At 45.1% G+C, this 19435-nt stretch overlaps 1 protein-coding gene across 4 annotated transcripts in view; it reads left to right on the forward strand.

Moving 5' to 3' along the window:
• MTOR (mechanistic target of rapamycin kinase) overlaps nucleotides 1–19435 on the forward strand; it is a 123112-nt gene that overhangs the window by 93621 nt on the left and 10056 nt on the right. For 3 of the 4 annotated variants that reach the window (XM_014783863.2, XM_004425578.3, XM_087446829.1), the window contains exons 35-50: nucleotides 1489–1614; nucleotides 1712–1843; nucleotides 5407–5522; nucleotides 6918–7035; nucleotides 9707–9958; nucleotides 10649–10749; nucleotides 11446–11542; nucleotides 11824–11922; nucleotides 12248–12370; nucleotides 12569–12751; nucleotides 13168–13302; nucleotides 13521–13695; nucleotides 14993–15128; nucleotides 16237–16384; nucleotides 17009–17131; nucleotides 18587–18669. In XM_014783863.2, coding sequence (XP_014639349.1) covers nucleotides 1489–1614; nucleotides 1712–1843; nucleotides 5407–5522; nucleotides 6918–7035; nucleotides 9707–9958; nucleotides 10649–10749; nucleotides 11446–11542; nucleotides 11824–11922; nucleotides 12248–12370; nucleotides 12569–12751; nucleotides 13168–13302; nucleotides 13521–13695; nucleotides 14993–15128; nucleotides 16237–16384; nucleotides 17009–17131; nucleotides 18587–18669 — 2147 coding nt within the window. Of the gene's footprint in view, nucleotides 1–1488; nucleotides 1615–1711; nucleotides 1844–5406; nucleotides 5523–6917; nucleotides 7036–9706; nucleotides 9959–10648; nucleotides 10750–11445; nucleotides 11543–11823; nucleotides 11923–12247; nucleotides 12371–12568; nucleotides 12752–13167; nucleotides 13303–13520; nucleotides 13696–14992; nucleotides 15129–16236; nucleotides 16385–17008; nucleotides 17132–18586; nucleotides 18670–19435 lie in introns of those variants that run through there. The other variant, XR_015555858.1, reaches the window with a different exon arrangement.

Raw genomic sequence — 19435 nt, forward strand, 5'->3', positions numbered from 1 at the left:
ATTAAAAAGAGTTTATATTGGGCTGGCCCCGTGGCTTGGTGGTTAAGTGCTCCCGCTCTGCTACTGGCGGCCCAGGTTCGGATCCTGGGCGCACACCAACGCACTGCTTCTCCGGCCATGCTGAGGCCGCGTCCCACATACAGCAACTAGAAGGATGTGCAACTATGACATACAACTATCTACTGGGGCTTTGGAGGAAAAAAAGGAGGAGGATTAGCAATGGATGTTAGCTCAGAGCTGGTCTTCCTCAGCAAAAAGAGGAGGATTAGCATGGATGTTAGCTCAGGGCTGATCTTCCTCACAAAAAAAAAAAAAAAGAGTTTATATATGTGAATGAATGAGGCACTTCCCCTTCTATATGCAGTTTTTGGTCTACGACAAATAAAAATGAAGAGGAAAGAATGTAAGTAAGGCCAAAAGTCTTAGTGCATGTTTAGGCTTTAATAACTTGAGAAATACAAATGCCACCAACTTACAGAAACATCATTTGAAAATTTAATTGTTTAAACTTCTTTTATACTTAGTTTTTTTGAAGTTTGAATGATACCTTTTATTTTATTTATTTATTTATTTATTTTGTGAGGAAGATCAGCCCTAAGCTAACATCTGATGCCAATCCTCCCCTTTTTTCTTGAGGAGGACTGGCCCTGGGCTAACATCCGTGCCCATCTTCCTCCCCTCTATATGGGACACCGCCACAGCATGGCTTGACAAGCGGTGCATCGGTGTGAGCCCAGGATCCAAACACGCGAACCCCAGTCCGTTGAGGTGGAGTGCGTGCACTTAACCGCTTGCGCCACCAGGCCGGCCCTGAATGATACATTTTATAATTTTTTTTGTTTATTTATTTTTTCCCCCAAAGCCCCAGTAGATAGTTGTATGTTATAGCTGTACATCCTTCTAGTTGCTGTATGTGGGACGCGCGGCCTCAGCATGGCCGGAGAAGCGGTGCGTCAGTGCGCGCCCAGGATCTGAACCCCGGGCCGCCAGCAGCAGAGCGCGAGCACTTAACTGCTAAGCCACGGGGCCGGCCCTGAATGATACATTTTAAATTTAATTTCTTTGTCAGTGAAAGTCATCTTCAACCAGAGAGACTGAAGCAAAAAATTAAAGTTAAAAATGTATTATTTACAATCCAGAAAAGAAATGTAAATAATTTAATTCATTTAACCCTCACCATAGCCTTGTGAAGTTGGTACTATTTTTGTCCCATTTTACACATCAGTCACAGAGAAGTTAAGTAACTTGTCCAAAGTCACATAGAAAGTAAGTGGCAGAACCAGGATTCAAGCTCCAGAGTCCACGTTCTACTGCTTCTCAAATATTTAGAAGTTTCTAAGAAGTGTTTCATTCACAGTACTCTTCACCTGAGAAAGTTGAGATAATAAAAAGGAATCTCGTTTTGTCTCAGGGTGAGTTTCACAATTGCTTGTAGGGGGTTAAGATACAGCAGAGGACATATCTAATCCTCACTTCTGAATGTTCCAGGGCTGCCAGCGTATTGTGGAGGACTGGCAGAAAATCCTTATGGTGCGGTCCCTTGTGGTCAGCCCTCATGAAGACATGAGGACCTGGCTCAAGTATGCAAGCCTGTGTGGCAAGAGTGGCAGGCTGGTGAGCAACCCCCAACACACGGGTTGGGTGGGAGGCTGAGGAGGGAATGGTGCTCCTGGTCCAGTTCTGTTTACACCCTGACCTCTCTTGTTTTAAGGCTCTTGCTCATAAAACCTTAGTGTTGCTCCTGGGAGTTGACCCGTCTCGGCAACTTGACCATCCTCTGCCAACGGTTCACCCTCAGGTGACCTACGCCTACATGAAAAACATGTGGAAGAGCGCTCGCAAGGTCTGTATCTGAGTCCATCCAATAGACTGCGTCTCTCCAGAATGCTCACCTAATCTGCTTCTGACTGCCTCCTCAATGCCTGAAAGGACACAGCGTCCAAACCACCATGTCACGGAATTTGCTCCTATTAGGAAGCTATTTGGCCTGATTTAAAAAAAATGAATCATATTTGAGGAGATGCACGTACACCATTGATCAAACCAATGAGTATAATCACAGTTATTTTTATTAGCAGCCAGAATGTGCTGGAACAGAGAAAAAGCACAGTTTCTGCCCCCTAAGAGAAGATGGGCTGTTTAGTACCCCCAAAATTAGCATATTTGTGAAAACACAGAGTAGAACTTTCACAAGACCAATTTGGTTTTTAAGACTTCTCGTCTCCTTTCCTATCATCAATTTGGAATTCAGAAGCAACACCACCCAGAGTGTATCGCTGAAACCAGTAGGGAACGTCATCTTGAAGCTAATGTAGAATTCCTCTTACTGTATTTACAGACTGGTCCTTGGGAAACAGATATGGCTCCTGCTGGGGTTTTTTGTTTTCATTTTTTTAAACAGTCTCCCTGGGTTATGGTGATGATTAACAAAAAGCAGGCCTTGGAGGCAGAATCAGCACCTGCTTTGGCTCCACCCTCATCCTCTTTACCAAACAGAGGAGGGAGTCCCAGCTCTCCTTCTCTCCCTATCTTGGTCCCCACAGTGGTTCCTGAGATGAGAAAGGAATGCAGAGCAGCCACTGGAGCCATGGCTGTGTAAAGATGTGATAGCATTGTGTCTCTGCTGAAGGCATACTTGGGAGAGCCTTGGACTGTGTCTAGAAGTTGACTTCTTTTGTGGGTGACTGACTCTGCGACTGTGAATGCCACCCAGAGTGGAGTCAGCAGCCCTGCACCTGCGGCACTGGGTCTTTGACTGGGGTTTACTTCAGTAGTAATGGCCCAAGTTTCCTTCTCCAAATGTGCAGTTTGGGGGTTTTGTTTTCTTTTGTTGTTGTTTTGTTTTGGTCTCTGTAAGCCTCCCAGGTCAGAGCAGTTCTGATTGAAAGCCTGAGCTTCCTCTAGGCAAATGAGGAAAACAGAAGGTGCTGGATCTGAATGTAGTCTGGTTTCCTTCCTATATATAGCCTCCAAAACTTTGAATGTCTTGCCAAAGGCAGGCAGACGTAGCCTTTTGGCTAATATCTCAGCCAAGGAGTGGCTTCTTTCGATATATGACCACAGCCCAACTTCTCCCCCAGATTATGGCCTTTTCTTAGCAGGCCAAATTCTGATGGGAGACCATAAAACCACATGGATTAAAAATTTAAAACCTATTTAAAGTTTTCTGAACTTCAAGTCCAGAGCTAGAGATTTGACATTTTCAGAAGAGTTCAGGAGCTACCCAAAGAAAACCAACTACTTCATAATAATTGTGCTATGCAAGTCACTTTACTTCTCTGAGCTTTACTTTCCTCCACTATAAACAAGGATTGTACTCTCTGCCTTGCCTAAGGCAGATGAAAGTTCTGGGAGAAAAGCAGACCCTACTCTGCAGGAAGGCATCAGGCAGTAAGTGTTTTCCTAGACTGAGACACTTCACAGAATCTGGAGACAGGCTGGTCCTTGTGTGAAGTTTCACTAAGCCAAGAACAGTGTTCTTGCCCGACAACCACCCGGGCCGTCAGGAGCCACGAATACTATGCCCAGCTTAAACTCTGGGCCTGAGAGAAGCTCCTTCCTCAAGTGACCAGTCCTGCATCTGTAAGAAGAAAGAATCATTTTTTCCCCTCCTCACTTCCTGGGGATGGAGAAAAGAAGGAGTTTTTAACAGAACATTTTCAATTGCTTGAAAAGAAGTTGCCTCCATGCCAGAGAGTAGAAAGATATTAGATTCTCCCATGCTGGATAAACTTACTAAACTTAATATTGAGCTTTGGATTTAAACTAATACCCAGCCTCCCCGGTTTGGGCCATGTACTTTTTGTTCAGCACTTTGTTGAGTCTCCTGAAAAGAGTTTCAGCGCTGTGTCTGGACTGTCAGTGACACATGGCTTGTGGGCTCTGGGAGTACCTGGCACCGGAGCCCCTGGCTCCATCCTCACCTGCGTGATGTGCACGCAAGTCACCCGGAGCTGCCAGTCACCTGTTTAGTGATCAGTCTTTTTACTACTGCCTCTCAATTCTTTTTTTTCTTTCTAATCAGATTTAAGTCTGGTCAGTGTAGTTTTCATAGAAGAAAGACTAAAGGAACATTTATCACTTCCCAGGTGTGGGATGCTAATGTAGTTCGTTTTTCAATGCCAGTGGTGAGTAGCAGCATTCTGTGAAGCCAGATGTCTGAGGGAGAGAGATGTCTTGTTAGCTGTTGGAACATCTTTGTGTTTGCCCTGTCCTCATGCATGGATTAGCTGCCTGATAAATTGTTTGTCATGTCATTGTGGCTCTCGGTTAAGCCCTATCTCTTAATGCCAATTAATTCTTTATGTTGAAAAGTGTCTGAGGTTGGTCCTGGCCCCCAAGCCAGGGAGTTTCATTTTCCTTCAAGGCCATCGTCACTGACATGTTTCTATTAAAAAAAAAAAAAAAAAGACTCATGATTTACTATAAGGAACCTGTTCTGAACTTATTTATTTGAAGTGTTGATTTTTTTTCCTCCTCTTCTGCAGCAAAGAACACATAGCCTCTTTTTCATATTCTCTCACATACCATTTCCCCTCCTATGTTGGTGGATTTAGATTCTACCATTTTTTCTATTTGAGCTCTTGATGTTTGTATGCTTTATCTGTCTCCATCCTTGAAGCCTTTTAAAAATAGTGTGGACTCCGTTTGTCAAGAAACTGGTAGACAAATGGCTTGTAACTTACTTCCAAATCTCTGACCCTATGTCTCTACTCTTCCCTAGTTCAGATATCTGTTCCTAACCCAAAGGCTTTCCGCTCACGTTGTATAAAATCCCATAGTGTAAATAAATCTAACTGCTTGAGGATGCTCTGAAGATTTTGCTGCTAAGCCACCCTGTTCAACTAGATGTCTGCTTAGCTAGTGACTTCTCCCTTTTCCACTTAGATATGTGAGGGGCTTCACCCATCTCTATGTTCTTATTTGGGTACTAAGAGTTCTGTTGGATTTTTCAAACTGTAGTTTTTGCTATGCTTCAGTGTCTAAGGTACCATAGTGTTTTCAACAAATACTCAAGTTTTACTAGCCTGAAACAATTCCCCATAAGCCTAATTTCCCCCAGGGCAATATATTGATAGTGAAGTAAGCAGTTGTTTCAAATTACTTCATATGAGTTGTTATTTGGGGTAGCCAGGCAAGTAGCTTTTCCAATGCTTATTAAACTAGTAAATACAGTTGGCAAAGGAGAGCTAAGACTTGAGTTGAAAAAATAGGAATCTTCTTGAAAAGCCCAGCCGTCTCCCAGCATCATGCCCTGGGTCTCTGTCCTACAGGGTCCTCACCCTGTGTTCTAGGGTGTTGTGTTTAGAGAAGGTTGGTTCACATGCCTGTCAGATGAACAGCAGTTTCCTTCTCCCGAGGTTGGGCCGCATGCTGAGTGCTCCCTGTGCCCTTGTCCTACTACAGATTGATGCCTTCCAGCACATGCAGCACTTTGTTCAGACCATGCAGCAGCAGGCCCAGCATGCCATCGCGACCGAGGACCAGCAGCACAAGCAAGAGCTGCACAAGCTCATGGCCCGGTGAGGTCCCCACTGGCCAGGGCCAGTCACACTCCATCCCTGCCATGCCAGCAGCCTCTGCAGCAAGGGGAATGGTCAGGGCTCCTTGGGCAGCCAGTGGCTTATGGCTCTCTCACCTTTCCTGTAGGGATCCCAGGCAGCCATTGAATCGTGCCACTCCAAAGTCTCTGCCATTTCTTTTCCCAGGATTCAGCAGCCCAAGAGCACCCATGTGCTGTTCTCCTTCTTGTGTCTGGCGTTAGAGTTTTCAAATGCCAGATGTGCTGCTAATTTGATGTGTGACTTTAGATCAGTTACTTAACCTCTCTGTGCCTCAGGTTCCTTATCGTATAAAAAGGGAATAGTGAGAGTTCCTATTTCTGAGGGTGATATAAGGTGGTATGAGGATTAATGGAAAGAATACAACATCAAGCATTTAGAGCAGTATGTGGAATAGAGTAGCAATCAGTAAGTGATAGCTATTAGTATTACCATTATAACAAATGGAGAAGGGAAAAGTAAGGGAGAAGCCATATAGCAATCAATGAGAAAAATTACTGGGGCCAGCCCCGTGGCATAGCGGTTAAGTGCACACGCTCTGATGCTGGTGGCCCGGGTTCGGATCCCGGGCGCGCACTGATGCACCGCTTGTCAAGCCATGCTGTGGTGGCGTCCCATGTGAAAAAAAAAGGGGGGGGAAGGAAGATGGGCACAGACGTTAGCCCAGGGCCAATTTTCTTCAGCAAAAAGAGGAGGATTGGCATGGATGTTAGCTCAGGTCTGATCTTGCTCACACACACACAAAAATAAAATATAAAAAAAAACAAAGTTTTCTCTAAAAAAAAAAAAAAAATTACTCTCTCAGCTATCACCCACAAAAACTGGATTTGGGATAGATAGGTCCATACAGACCTATCAGGACCAGGGACCTGGTTTCTGCTGTCATTGAAAGACAGAGATCAAGAAGAGATAATATAGTAAAAATTTATCCCCAAGGCCCATCTCTTTCCTTCTGTATGGTTGAGAATTCTGGTAGTTCCATCATGGTGCTTCCCAAGGGCAAGAGTAAATATCAGAGGGGCCGGCCTGGTGGTATAGCAGTTAAGTGCGCATGCTCCACTTCGGCAGCCCGGGGTTCACAGGTTCAGATCCTGGGCGTGGACCGACACACCACTCATCAAGCCATGCTGTGGCAGCATCCCATGTAAAGTAGAGGAAGATGGGCATGGGTGTTAGCCCAGGGCCAGTCTTCCTCAGCAAAAAGAAGAGGATTGGCAACAGATGTTAGCTCAGGGCTGATCTTCCTCACGAAAAAAAAAAAGAGTAAATATCAGAAAGGCTTCGATGTTCCCCTAACATAATTCCTCGTTCTCCTTGGGAGGGAAGCCACATGGGGGCTTGTTTCTCTGTTTTCAGGTGTTTCCTGAAACTCGGGGAGTGGCAGCTGAACCTACAGGGCATCAACGAGAGCACAATCCCCAAAGTCCTGCAGTACTACAGCGCCGCCACAGAGCATGACCGCAGCTGGTACAAGGTAACCCAGAGATGGCAGCGGGCGTCTACAGCCTGGCGGTGCGCTCCTGCACACCTGTGGGTCCTAGGAAAGCTTGGTGGCACTAGTCTGATCCTGTAGATTTGCTTCTTTGAGTGAAAGCCGGTCTTTCAGAGGCCCCTTACAGGTTTAACTGAAACCAAAAGATTGATAGATTCTTTTATTGGAGAAGTAATTTATTACACCGTTATTATGTGTGTGGCACTGAGGAATGCTGTTGTCTTCTAGACTCAGCTGCTTGTTTTCCTAGGAGCATCTGGACACATGGTTCATCTCTGGAACTTTATCTTCCCCTGGGCCATCTGTTCCTTCGCAGCTTCTTTCTGATTTCCATCCTTGCCTGCTCCTCATCTGAGAACTTAACTTGCTCTGTTTTTATTGGAAAGCTCTGGGTAACATCCTGTTATGTCATAGGAAATTTTTCAAAAAGATAAACAGAATTAGAAAATGTATAAAAGATGTGATTGACTGGTAGAGGAGTGATCCTTGGAAGTATACCTCTTTGGTGAGAGCACACATTCTCGGTTTTTGTTTTTTTTTTGTGAGAAAGATCAGCCCTGAGCTAACATCCATGCCAATCCTCCTCTTTTTGCTGAGGAAGACCGGCCCTGAGCTAACTTCTATTGCCAATCCTCCTCCCCTTTTTTCCCTTTTTCTCCCCAAAGCCCCAGTAGATAGTTATATGTCATAGCTGCACATCCTTCTAGTTGCTGTATGTGGGACACGGCCTCAGCATGGCCGGACAAGCGGTGCGGCGGTGTGCGCCCGGGATCCGAACCCCGGGCCGGCAGTAGCAGAGCGCGCGCACTTAACTGCTAAGCCACGGGGCCAGCCCCTCTCATTTTTTTATTTCTTTTCTGAGGGGCCTCCTGGTAATGGCTGCTTGGTATAGCAGGTGTCATTGATGTCTTTCCAGTGTCTCCTTAACTTGCTAATACTTTGTGAATTAATCCCTCTAGGATCAAAACTTGCATCTAAAGACCACAGAAGCATCTACAATAAAAATCTTATCCTGGTTTAAGCATGTTTCTTCTGATCTGAAAAACGCCCATTTCATGAGAGCAGCAATAATTACTTGCTCTAGGACAGCTTCGGTCTCAGCCAGAAAAATAAATCCAGTAAATCCTTGATTAGCTGGAATCTTACACTAATTAGAACTATCTCCTAACCAGATTACTTTTGTTCATTCAACTTTTAGGAAAGAAACATCATAAGAAAAAAACTGGTTCCAGGAATTTTAGTTTTAATTTTTTCCTAGTGTGAGTCCTTTTGGGTTTATGCTGTCTTCTGCCATCAATGGTATAGTCCTGTGTGTGTGCAGAGACTGTTTCTATCTTGTTCACCATGTCCCCCAGCTCAGTGCCTAGCATATAGCAGATATACAAGAAGTATTTTTTAAATAAATGAAGGTAATGGGAAAACTGAACCTGGGTCATTGTAGAATTCTTACTCATGAAATAAAGGTCAATTATGATCAATCTACTCTAAGGCTTAGGTGGGGAAAGGGAGACATTTATGTTAAAGAAGGGTTTTTAGGAAGGGATGCAAACTTGCCTGATTATCCAGCAAGTCCAACTATGAGTGGATTATTTAATGTCCTACTATCACTGCAAATTCACAGAACCCCAAATCTGCCTCATGCTCTCTACACCAGGCAATGCTATGCCATAGCATCGCTGCAGCTCAAAACCTCAGAGGTGTGAATAGTTCCTCTTTTATCCAAATAAGCACCAAGGGCTTCTTCCAGCAAACACTGGGCACTGGCTCTCTGACAGGCCACAGGCCAGGTGTGAGGGCTAGACGATGACCGAGATTCACCCTTCCTAGTGCTCCCGTGCTCTTTCCCACTGTCATATGACCTGGTTAAGACTTGATCATCACTCCCCTGGACTTCTGCTCTCTTAAATAATCTGTTTTATACACTGCTGCCAAAGGAGTCTTTAAAAGCCAGTAAAGCTCTATTTCCTACAGAATGAAATAGGACCTTCTTGGCCTGCTATGCCAGCTCCTCCATAATCTGACCCTGCCACTTTGGTAGCCTTCTCCCTCACTGCTCTCCTGCATGTACCCTGACCTTCAGTCAGATCCGTTTGTTTCCTATGAACTGCCCTGTGCTTGCCCAATTCACATCTTTGTCTCTGTTCTTCCCCTGCCAAGAAGTCCTCCCTGCTGCCCTCTCTTGTCCCCTCGTTGCCTGTCGAAGGCTGCTCTTCAAGACCTACCCCAAATCCCTCCTCTCTGAAGTGTTCCCCATCCCTGTCCCTGGCATTCCCATTTTTTGTCTCCTATTGCCCCACTCGCATTCTGCCTGTGTTTAGGTTTGTGAGTGAGCTCCCCTACTAGATTAGAAAGTCCCTGAGGCGAGGACCATAGTTTGCCCCTCATGTGCCCCTCCCCCACAGCATTCACCGCAGTCCCTGACACAGTAAGTGCACCACAAAGTGCATGAATCACATTGGCTTTAGCAAAATGCCCCATTCCCGAGTGTTTTGTGGAAGTGGAGTTTTGCTCTACTGACCACTAAGAGGGAAGGGCAATCAGCCCTCTTCCTCAGCTTTGGCCTAACGCTCCTCTAGGCCCTTGATGCCCGAGCCTCCTCCCACTGCTGTTGTTCACAGCCCCGTTGTCTGTCCTCGACTCTCGCCCCACCCAGGCCTGGCACGCGTGGGCAGTGATGAACTTTGAAGCTGTGCTACACTACAAACATCAGAACCAAGCCCGTGACGAGAAGAAGAAGCTGCGTCACACCAGCGGGGCCAACATCACCAACGCGGCCACTGCGGCCACCACAGCGGCCACTGCCACCGCCACTGCCACCAGCACCGAGGGCAGCAACAGCGAGAGCGAGGCCGAGAGCACCGAGAACAGCCCCACCCCATCTCCTCTGCAGAAGAAGGTCACTGAGGTACCCATCCCTTCCTCCTCCATTAAGGACTGACCCAGGCACCAGGCCCTCTGAGGAATGGAGTGGTTGTGAAGCTCAAAGGAACCTGAGGCTTCACTCTGAAGCGCCAGATGAAGCTAGAAAATGTGGCTTATTTGCCATCCAGCATTGTCTGAGACAGTGCTTTTGTGCATATATTTGTGTTTGGGGAACTGACATAGCCCCCAAGCTGAAGAATGAGTTCCTTGCCATGCTTCCCAAGTGAATGAGCTCCTTCTCCTAAGGCCCTGCACCTGTGTGTTTGGGTGGCCATGCACATCTGCAGGTCCACTCTGGGGACAGTGCCTGGAGGGATCCATCCTCCGCCTTTTCTCTCCCCTCGCCCCTCCTCCTGGGCTGTCAGTTCAGAGTGCAGGGGGGCAACTGGCAGGCCCAGAGATCAGCGTGTTCAGAGCCTCAGCCCCACCTCCTTCTGCCACCCTGTTTAGGAAGCCACTGTTAGCCCAAGAGAATAATAGTTATGACACAATTGCCATTTATTGAGTGTTTGCCATGTGTTAGGCACTAATGCCGACTTTTCATGCATTAACTGATTTAATCCCCCTAACTACTCCTTGAGGTGGGTACTGTTATGTTAGTACGCTATTATGCACGTTTTGCAGATGAGAAAGCTAAGGCAAGAGTGTCATTAACACGTGTATGTTCCAACAGGATTTGTCCAAAACCCTCTTGATGTACACTGTTCCTGCCGTCCAGGGCTTCTTCCGTTCCATCTCCCTGTCACGAGGCAACAACCTCCAGGATACGCTCAGGTATCAGGGAAGGTGGTGAAACCCCTGGTAGGCCACATGAATGGCAGCACACAGAAGTTACACATCAGTCCTCTTTGCCTTCCCCACCCGATGTGTACAGCCAAGAGTAACAGCCAGCCAGGCCCCACCTGTCTGGGTGAAATCTGCCTGGGTGAAATCTGCAAAGATTAAGAAGTGGCCTGAGAACTCTCCACATGTGGTTTGTTATGTAGGGAAGAAAAAGCCCATCTGTTTTCTTGCAATATTGCTGAAATCCCTTCAGCTTGTAGAGGCAACTTTGAGAGGCCACCACAGACCAGCCAGTCCAGAGGATAGGAGTGGCTCCCTCCTTTATTTGGGATATTTGGCTGGCAAAGTCCCAGGTTTACCCTGTTGCCACTGTTCTACAGGTGACTCTGTATGTGCAAAGATTATCAATGGGCTCGTCTTAGATTTCTGAGCTAATACCATGATGATCCCTTTACATTATCTGGAATGAAATAATCCTTTACTTGGGATGACCCTCCTCGTGTTCAGTCAGGTACTGCCAACCATCACCACCCACTCACTCCCAAGTGGTCCTGAAACCAAACATTGGAGAGCCACTGATTTGAGGACCTGTCAGTTCTTTTCTTCTCAAGAGTCTTAAGATGAAAAACAAATAGACAAAAGCTGGGAAACTAAATTTTCTGTGATTGTCTCATCTTTCTTTTCCAGAGTCCTCACCTTATGGTTTGATTATGGCCACTGGCCAGATGTAAATGAAGCCTTAGTGGAAGGGGTGAAAGCGATCCAGATTGACACTTGGTTACAGGTGAGGCTGGGTCAGATCTCCCTTCTGTCTCCTCTTGGAATCATGCAGTGTTCAGTGTAGCAAGGCAGCATGCACTGTACAGGTCAGGAAGTAGGGATGGGTCCCAAGGTCAAGACTCCATATTTTATCCAGTTTCTTTTAGAGAACTAAAGGGAATGAACCATTTCAGAGCCTAACAGCATCTAAGAAAACAAGTTACAAGTGGTGGTTGTTGCCCAGAGGAACAACTTGAGTTGTTTGCCTGTCTCATATGCTGCATACTGTGCCTTCCTGAATACCAGGTAATACCTCAGCTCATTGCAAGAATTGATACGCCCAGGCCCTTGGTGGGACGTCTCATTCACCAGCTTCTCACAGACATTGGTCGGTACCACCCCCAGGTATGTAGAGACCCTGCGCAGTTTCTCATCTAATAACTGACCTGATTTGGTGCTCATCCTTCCTAAAGCTGCTCTAGAGACACAAGTGCATAAACTGGGAGCCAAGCGTCCTGTCCTGCCCCTAGGAGGGTCTGCCCAGCTGGCAGTCCCAGTGGCCCAAGGGCCTTCTTGAAAAGAAAGACTCCCCCCAAGATTGAGTAGCCCCTGCCTGGTAGACTCAAATAAGTGTCAGCAGCATACTTACCATTTATTTTGTCATCCTCCTTAAAGTTAGTGTCAGGCTCCTTTCATCTGTTTGCAAATGTTCCTTCTGTATTTGCCTCAGGCCCTCATCTACCCCCTGACTGTGGCTTCTAAGTCTACCACCACAGCCCGTCACAACGCAGCCAACAAGATTCTGAAGAATATGTGTGAGCACAGTAACACCCTGGTACAGCAGGCCATGATGGTGAGTCAGGAGCCAGTGCAGGATTTCACTGACCCCAGTCACCTAGCCAGAGGTCTTGAGTGAGATTGTTTTTCTTCCTCACGACAGTGCTGTGTACTCCCTCTGGCTGCCAGAAAGAGTACCTCCTATTTCTCCAAGCCAGGCCTTTCTGAGTTTAGCTTATCCTTGGCACTTCTCTCCTTCCCCTCTTTGATCCAGGTGAGTGAGGAGCTGATCCGAGTGGCCATCCTCTGGCATGAGATGTGGCACGAAGGCCTGGAGGAAGCATCTCGTTTGTACTTTGGGGAGAGGAATGTGAAAGGCATGTTTGAGGTGCTGGAGCCCCTGCATGCTATGATGGAACGGGGACCCCAGACTCTGAAGGAAACATCCTTTAACCAGGTATGGGATAGAAAAGCATGAAATGACATGACCCAAAGCCTTTATCAGACTCCTCTCCCTCTAGCCTTTCTACTGACATGAATAAAATGTACTCTGACAGAGGTCCCAGGATATAAAAACACCAGAAATTTAATTGTCATTAAGTTATGAGAACCCTCCCGAAATTTTAACTAGAAAACCACAAGACTCCTCATATGGTCATTTCGTCTCTCCTCTAACCTTACTTTACTTAACAGTCCATCCTGGCATTGGGAGCTCCAGGATTGGAGAGCTGCAAAGCTTCCCTTGCTAAGCAATCCATCAGATGCCTTCCAGCCACAGTATACTCCTAAGGAGTTCTGTCCGCTTGAGGACTCAGCCCTGTGGCTTAGTCGACACCTTGACAACTTGCATGTTTCCTCTGCTTTCCCTCTCAGGCGTATGGTCGAGATTTAATGGAGGCCCAAGAGTGGTGCAGGAAGTATATGAAATCAGGGAATGTCAAAGATCTCACTCAAGCCTGGGACCTCTATTATCATGTGTTCAGACGAATCTCAAAGCAGCTGCCTCAGGTAGGATCTTCAGATTGTAGCAGGGTTGACTGTCATTATTGTCCTTTCTGTCTTACTCTATGAACGTTCTAACACTCATGCCGAAGCACCTGGTTTCACTTCTACTTGTAGACTTTGGGACAAGTCATTGCTATTATCAATCCTTTGAAAGATACTTAGAGTGCATTTAAATTCCTTCCTGGGGGCTGAAAACTAAATCCTGTGGTAATTATTCACAGCTCACATCCTTAGAGCTGCAATATGTTTCCCCAAAACTTCTGATGTGCCGGGACCTTGAACTGGCTGTGCCAGGAACATATGATCCCAACCAGCCGATCATTCGCATTCAGTCCATAGCACCATCTCTGCAAGTCATCACATCCAAGCAGAGGCCCCGGAAGTTGACACTTATGGGTAAGGACCATTGTGCACTTCTGCCACCTGCGTCTCCCTCCCACCCTGGCTGAACCCCCTCCCCTCCTCTGAAATTACTGCTTGCCATTCACAATATTAATCTTTTATAGGCTCCATCTCTCCCGTGTTTATTGAGAAAGGAATAGAGGACAAGGGGATTTCTCCTTATTACATCCTCCTTGGGACTCCTAGTTTATTCGTAGAGTTGTGCTTGTTTAAGCGAAGCCTCAGGATCCTGCACAAGAACAGGTGGAAGGGAATTGTAAAGGCACGCAGCATGGAGAACTGGTTGTGGAGGCAGCTATTGGGGAACTGATGCAGCCAACAAAGAGGCATCTGGATGCAAGTGTGGACAGTGACAGGCTACATTGAAGGAAGGGCTTCTGGGCTCTTGAATGTTCTTTTTTACCAAACAAGTCTCTCTTTATGGGAAATAATTGTGTAAAATGAACAAACGGAAGTAGAAATGAATTCTCACAGTGGGGTTTGTTACCTATCTGGGATAGTTTCAGGAGGCATGAGTCCTCTGGTGGCACTTTGAGGGCTCTCACCTTTAATAATGGCTCGTTTTTTTTAAATGCAGTGATTATTCACCAGCACCAATTAGTAGTCCATAGGTGATTATCTCTCCATGGGCTGGCGTCTTCTAAAACATGGGTCAGTCAGGTTCTCAGCAGCATTTAATCAAAGAGACTTCAGTGAAGGAATGGTTTGCAGAGGTGTGAGCAGGGTTAAGAGAGCCAGCAGTGAGAAGCTGTTACTCACCGCCACCCACCAGACCTGCCAGGGCAGGGAGCCCATCCAGGGCTTGTAACTTGGAGAGGCTATCCACGCAGTAGCGGTAGCCCAGACAGAGGGACGTATCTACTGCTAGAACTGTAGCCTGGCCAGTTGTCAGGGGCAAATACCCTGACCTCTCCCACTTCCCACCCTCTGAGCTCCTGCCAGTGCCTCCACTGGCCAGGCCCAGCTGGGAGCCCAACGGCAGACGATGAGTTGGGGATGGGAACCTACAGAATGACGATCTCTGTGCAGAACCATTCCTGGTCCTTAAAGACAGAGCTTTTTTTTATTTTATTTGTTTTTAACTTGAATAGCATCTCATTGGAGAGCCATCAAAAGCAGGACCATTCTTTTCCTCAATTCTAGGGGGAGTGTCTTTTTCTGTTTGTAAGGAAAGTGTGACTGGGCAAGGTATCTGCAATCTGTAGGATCTTGTGAATACAGTGGTGGTCTACCAACTAACGGGGTGTGAGACCCTCTGACCCACACTAACTGCTCCCACCATTCCTTACAGGCAGCAACGGGCATGAGTTTGTCTTCCTCCTGAAGGGCCATGAAGATCTTCGACAGGACGAGCGAGTGATGCAGCTCTTCGGCCTCGTTAACACCCTTCTGGCCAATGACCCAACATCTCTTCGGAAAAACCTCAGGTATTCAGGATGTTGTGAAAACAGCAATGATTTGAGAAGTCTTCTAGTTTTTGCTTACATCTCTCCCATATAGTCATGGATCTTTATGAAATAAATTATAAAATTATGTACCCGATAGGAAGTTATCAATAGCCAAGGTGTCAAACAAAGAGAAAAATTCTCCATATGTTTAGAGTACTCTCATGGATTTGAAATGCCTTTAACAACCTCCAAAGGATCCAGAATGGAATGGCTTGTGGCCATTAGATTAGAGAGTCTGCAAATTTGATGTGTTTTGCCCCTCCTGGGATTACAGCCCAGCCAAACCTTTCCTATCCTCAGTACTCTCTTCTCTTTCTGTTAAGAACATGAATATCAAGTTGGGAGGTTATTTTAAGCTTAGAAATAATCACTGGATTGTTCCCCCAAAGCAATGAGTTTGCTGGCAGGTTGAGAAGACTGATGGTACTTTCATTCCATCAGTGTCCTGTCTTTACATGATGCTTTATCCGTCACAAAGGTGCCTCATTACACACCTCACAATAGCCCTGAGCGGGAGGTTCATTAAAACTAATTTGTGGGCCGGCCCTGTGGCTTGGTGGTTAAGTGCGCGCGCTGCAATGCTGGTGGCCTGGGTTCGGATCCCGGGTGCGCATCGAGGCACCACTTCTCCGTCCATCCTGAGGCCGAGTCCCACATACAACAACTAGAAGGATGTGCAGCTATGACATACAACTATCTACTGGGGCTTTGGGGGAAAAAAATAAAATAAATAAAATCTTTAAAACTAATTTGTGGGGCCGGCCCAGTGGCGTAGTGGTTAAGTTCACGCGCTCTGCTTCAGCAGCCTGGGGTTTGCAGGTTCGGGTCCTGGGCACAGACCTAAACACCGCTCATCAAGCCATGCTGTGGCAGCATCCCACATATAAAAAAAATAGAGGAAGATTGGCACAGATGTTAGCTCAGGGACAAGATTCTTCAAGCAAAAAGAGGAAGACTGGCAACAGATGTTAGCTCAGGGACAATCTTCCTCACCAAAAAAAAACAAAACTAGTGTGCATGTGTCATGAGCATATCAGAGTTGTACTCTGTTTACCGTACAATAACCCTGCTTTCCTGTGGGTGCCAGCATCCAGAGATATGCTGTCATCCCCTTATCAACTAACTCGGGCCTCATCGGCTGGGTCCCCCACTGTGACACACTGCATGCCCTCATCCGGGACTACAGGGAGAAAAAGAAGATCCTTCTCAACATTGAGCATCGCATCATGTTGCGGGTATGTGATGAGGCTGCCAAACCCAACCCTCTAATGTCTCAGAGGCAAAACTCACAAGTCGGAGAATCTATACAAAGCAGCTTTCTCATTCTTCTATATATGTACATCACTGGAAAATCTATTTGATGAAATTAGCTATTGAAGAAGGTTTAATGAAGTGAGTCCTAAAACAGATAACCTTCTCCAAGAAACAGAAGGACCCTACAGCATAGAAATTAGGTTTTCATCATCCTAGGTGAGACTGGACAGTATTATTTATCAGACAACATGTATCTTCCGAAAACGTAATGTATACAAAGCACTGTCCGTGTGGAAAAATAATGTTTAGTAGATGTGTAAGTAATAAGAAAGAGAATTGTTTGTTACCCAAAACTTTGAACCTTCATTTACATCAGTAGGCTGGTAAGGCCTAATGTTTTACCCTTAGGCCCTGGCAGTTCCTGTGGTCATCAGGTTAGAGTAGCCACTTTGTTTTTCCTTTTGCAATGTTCTTGTTTTCTTCTCCTTTTGGCTGAGGTGGTCATACTAGAACCCAGCTCTCCCTGGACCCAGAGCCTTATTTCTTCCTGGGTTTCAGCTGCTTGTCTTGGGCTGCTCTCTCAGAATGGTTGTGTCCTGATGCAGATGGCCCCAGACTACGATCACCTGACTCTGATGCAGAAGGTGGAGGTGTTTGAGCATGCCGTCAATAACACAGCTGGGGATGACCTGGCCAAGCTGCTGTGGCTGAAAAGCCCCAGCTCCGAGGTATGGCACACATGGCTCTTCATGCATGCCTCTGCCCTTTGGTATACCCACTCCTGTCAGGAATGGCTTTCTTGTTTGTTCATGCACACGTGGTGGATTCCTCTTTATCATGATTAGCTGTAGGTTATGTGCAGTCTTTTATAACAAAAATTAAATGAGTGAGCCATGCAATTTAGCAGATGTAGACTTAGTACTTTAATGTTTCTCCCATTGCTTATGATAGTATTTGAGCTCATGTTTTGTTTTTTGGGGGTTTTTTTGTTTTTTCTGTGAGGAAGATCAGCCCTGAGCTAACATCTGTTGTCAATCCTCCTGTATTTTGGTGAGGAAGATTGGCCCTGGGCTAACATCCGTGCCCATCTTCCTCTACTTTATATGGGACGTGGCCACAGCATGGCTTGACAAGCGGTGTATCGGTGCATGCCTGGGATCCGAACCTGCGAACCCCGGGCTGCTGAAGCGGAGTGCGTGCATTTAACTGCTGCGCTACCAGGCCAGCCCTGAGCTCTTTATATATAAAGGATATTAAATCTTTTTCATATATGTTATAAATTTCCTCTTTATTTGGCTTTCTAATTTTGTTAATGGTATATTTCTTGGTTTGCCATTTTTGTTTTGCTTTGTTTTTGATATATAGACATTTTTAAAAGTTAGAAGTCATCAGATTTCTGGTCCTTTGAAGTTTCTACCTTTGGCTTTATGTTTAGAAAGGCCCTCTCCACTTCAAGATTACTTATCTTTTTACATATATTTTCTTGAACTAATAATAAGATTTGTTTTTACATTTAAATCCTTAATCCAATTTGGAATTTAAGATTAGGATTTAAATTTTCTTTTTTTAAGATGATTACCCAACATCACAGTATTTACCAAATAATCCGCGCTTCCCCCACTGTTTGAGAGAGTCCATTGTTATATGGACTCTCACTAAATTCCTCCATGCCCTCAGATTTCTTTCTGGGGCTTCTATTCTGTTTCATTGATCTTTCTGCCTGTTACTCCTCAAGTATCATACTGTTAATACAAGTCTCTTCTCATTGGCTATTTTCATTTTTCTTTCTTCCAGATAAATGTTGGGATCAATTTGTCAAGGTCTCCCCCAAAAAAGTGCCACTGAATTTTTAGTGGAGTTACATTAACTGTATCAAATAATTTGGGAAAATATTACATCTTTATAATCTTCAGTGGATATCCTTAAATGGATATTTTCATTTACTCAGGTCTTTATAGTCCTAAGAAAAGTTTAATTTTTTTAATTCATCTAAGTTCTATACATCTCTAAGTTTATTCTGAGCATAGTTTATTATTGTTGTAATTGTAAATGAGATATTTATTCCATTATACGTTCCAACTGGTTAGTGATGGAAGATAAGAAAACGACTGATTGGAGTATAATTATGTTGAAACTAGTTCAAGTTTCCAGAGCCCAGCTTTACATGTGCTCCTGTGTTCTAGGTGTGGTTTGACCGAAGAACCAATTATACCCGCTCTTTAGCGGTTATGTCCATGGTTGGGTATATTTTGGGCCTAGGTGATAGGTGAGTGAATTTAATTTGTTTCTTTTAGTCTTCTTTCTCATTGTAGTTTTCTTGAATGGTTTCATTTTGTTTTCCAGTAGGATTTATGACCATTTGGTAAATATTTGTATTTTGTACTTTAGGCCTCTTTTGCGGCATCAGCCTTAGTCCCCTATTTATTATCCATGCCAACAGAACAACACATCAAACTAAAGAGAAGAAAAACCATAGTTCAAGGGTACTATCTCCGTAGGTTGGTTTAATATATTAAAAACCATATTAAATCCGATTGATTTTATTGATTCAATAAACATTTATCAATCACCACTATGCTAAGATAAATAATTCTATTCCTGTCATTGAAACCAACTAAAGTAGATCCTCCTAATATTTCTGCATAATAAATTTCACCCAAATGTACTGACTGAAAAAGTATTTTAGGAATATTCAGAAATTGACTCACTAGAACTTTTTTAAAAACTAGTTCTCTGATGTCTACTCTTTTTCTCCTGAGATCATGTCTCATGCAATTATTTGAGAGTAAAAATAATTTCATCCCACAAAAATAATAAATTCTTGTTTTTAAAAAAACTAGAATGCCTGTTGACAAGAGCCAAATGATCGTGCCTGGATTGGCTCAGGGGCTCAGGGAGACGAGGCCCTGTGATAGGTGTGAATAGTAATGATAGAGCCTTGTCACTCTGAGATGCCAGCACTGCCAGAAATGATTTATCTTGTGAATAAAGACCTTGGGAAAGCAAATTATCATGATATCAGGGGGCAACTT

This window comes from Ceratotherium simum, chromosome 22 (genome assembly GCF_057802395.1).
Source record: "Ceratotherium simum simum isolate JZ-2026a chromosome 22, ASM5780239v1, whole genome shotgun sequence".
Taxonomy (NCBI): domain Eukaryota; kingdom Metazoa; phylum Chordata; class Mammalia; order Perissodactyla; family Rhinocerotidae; genus Ceratotherium; species Ceratotherium simum.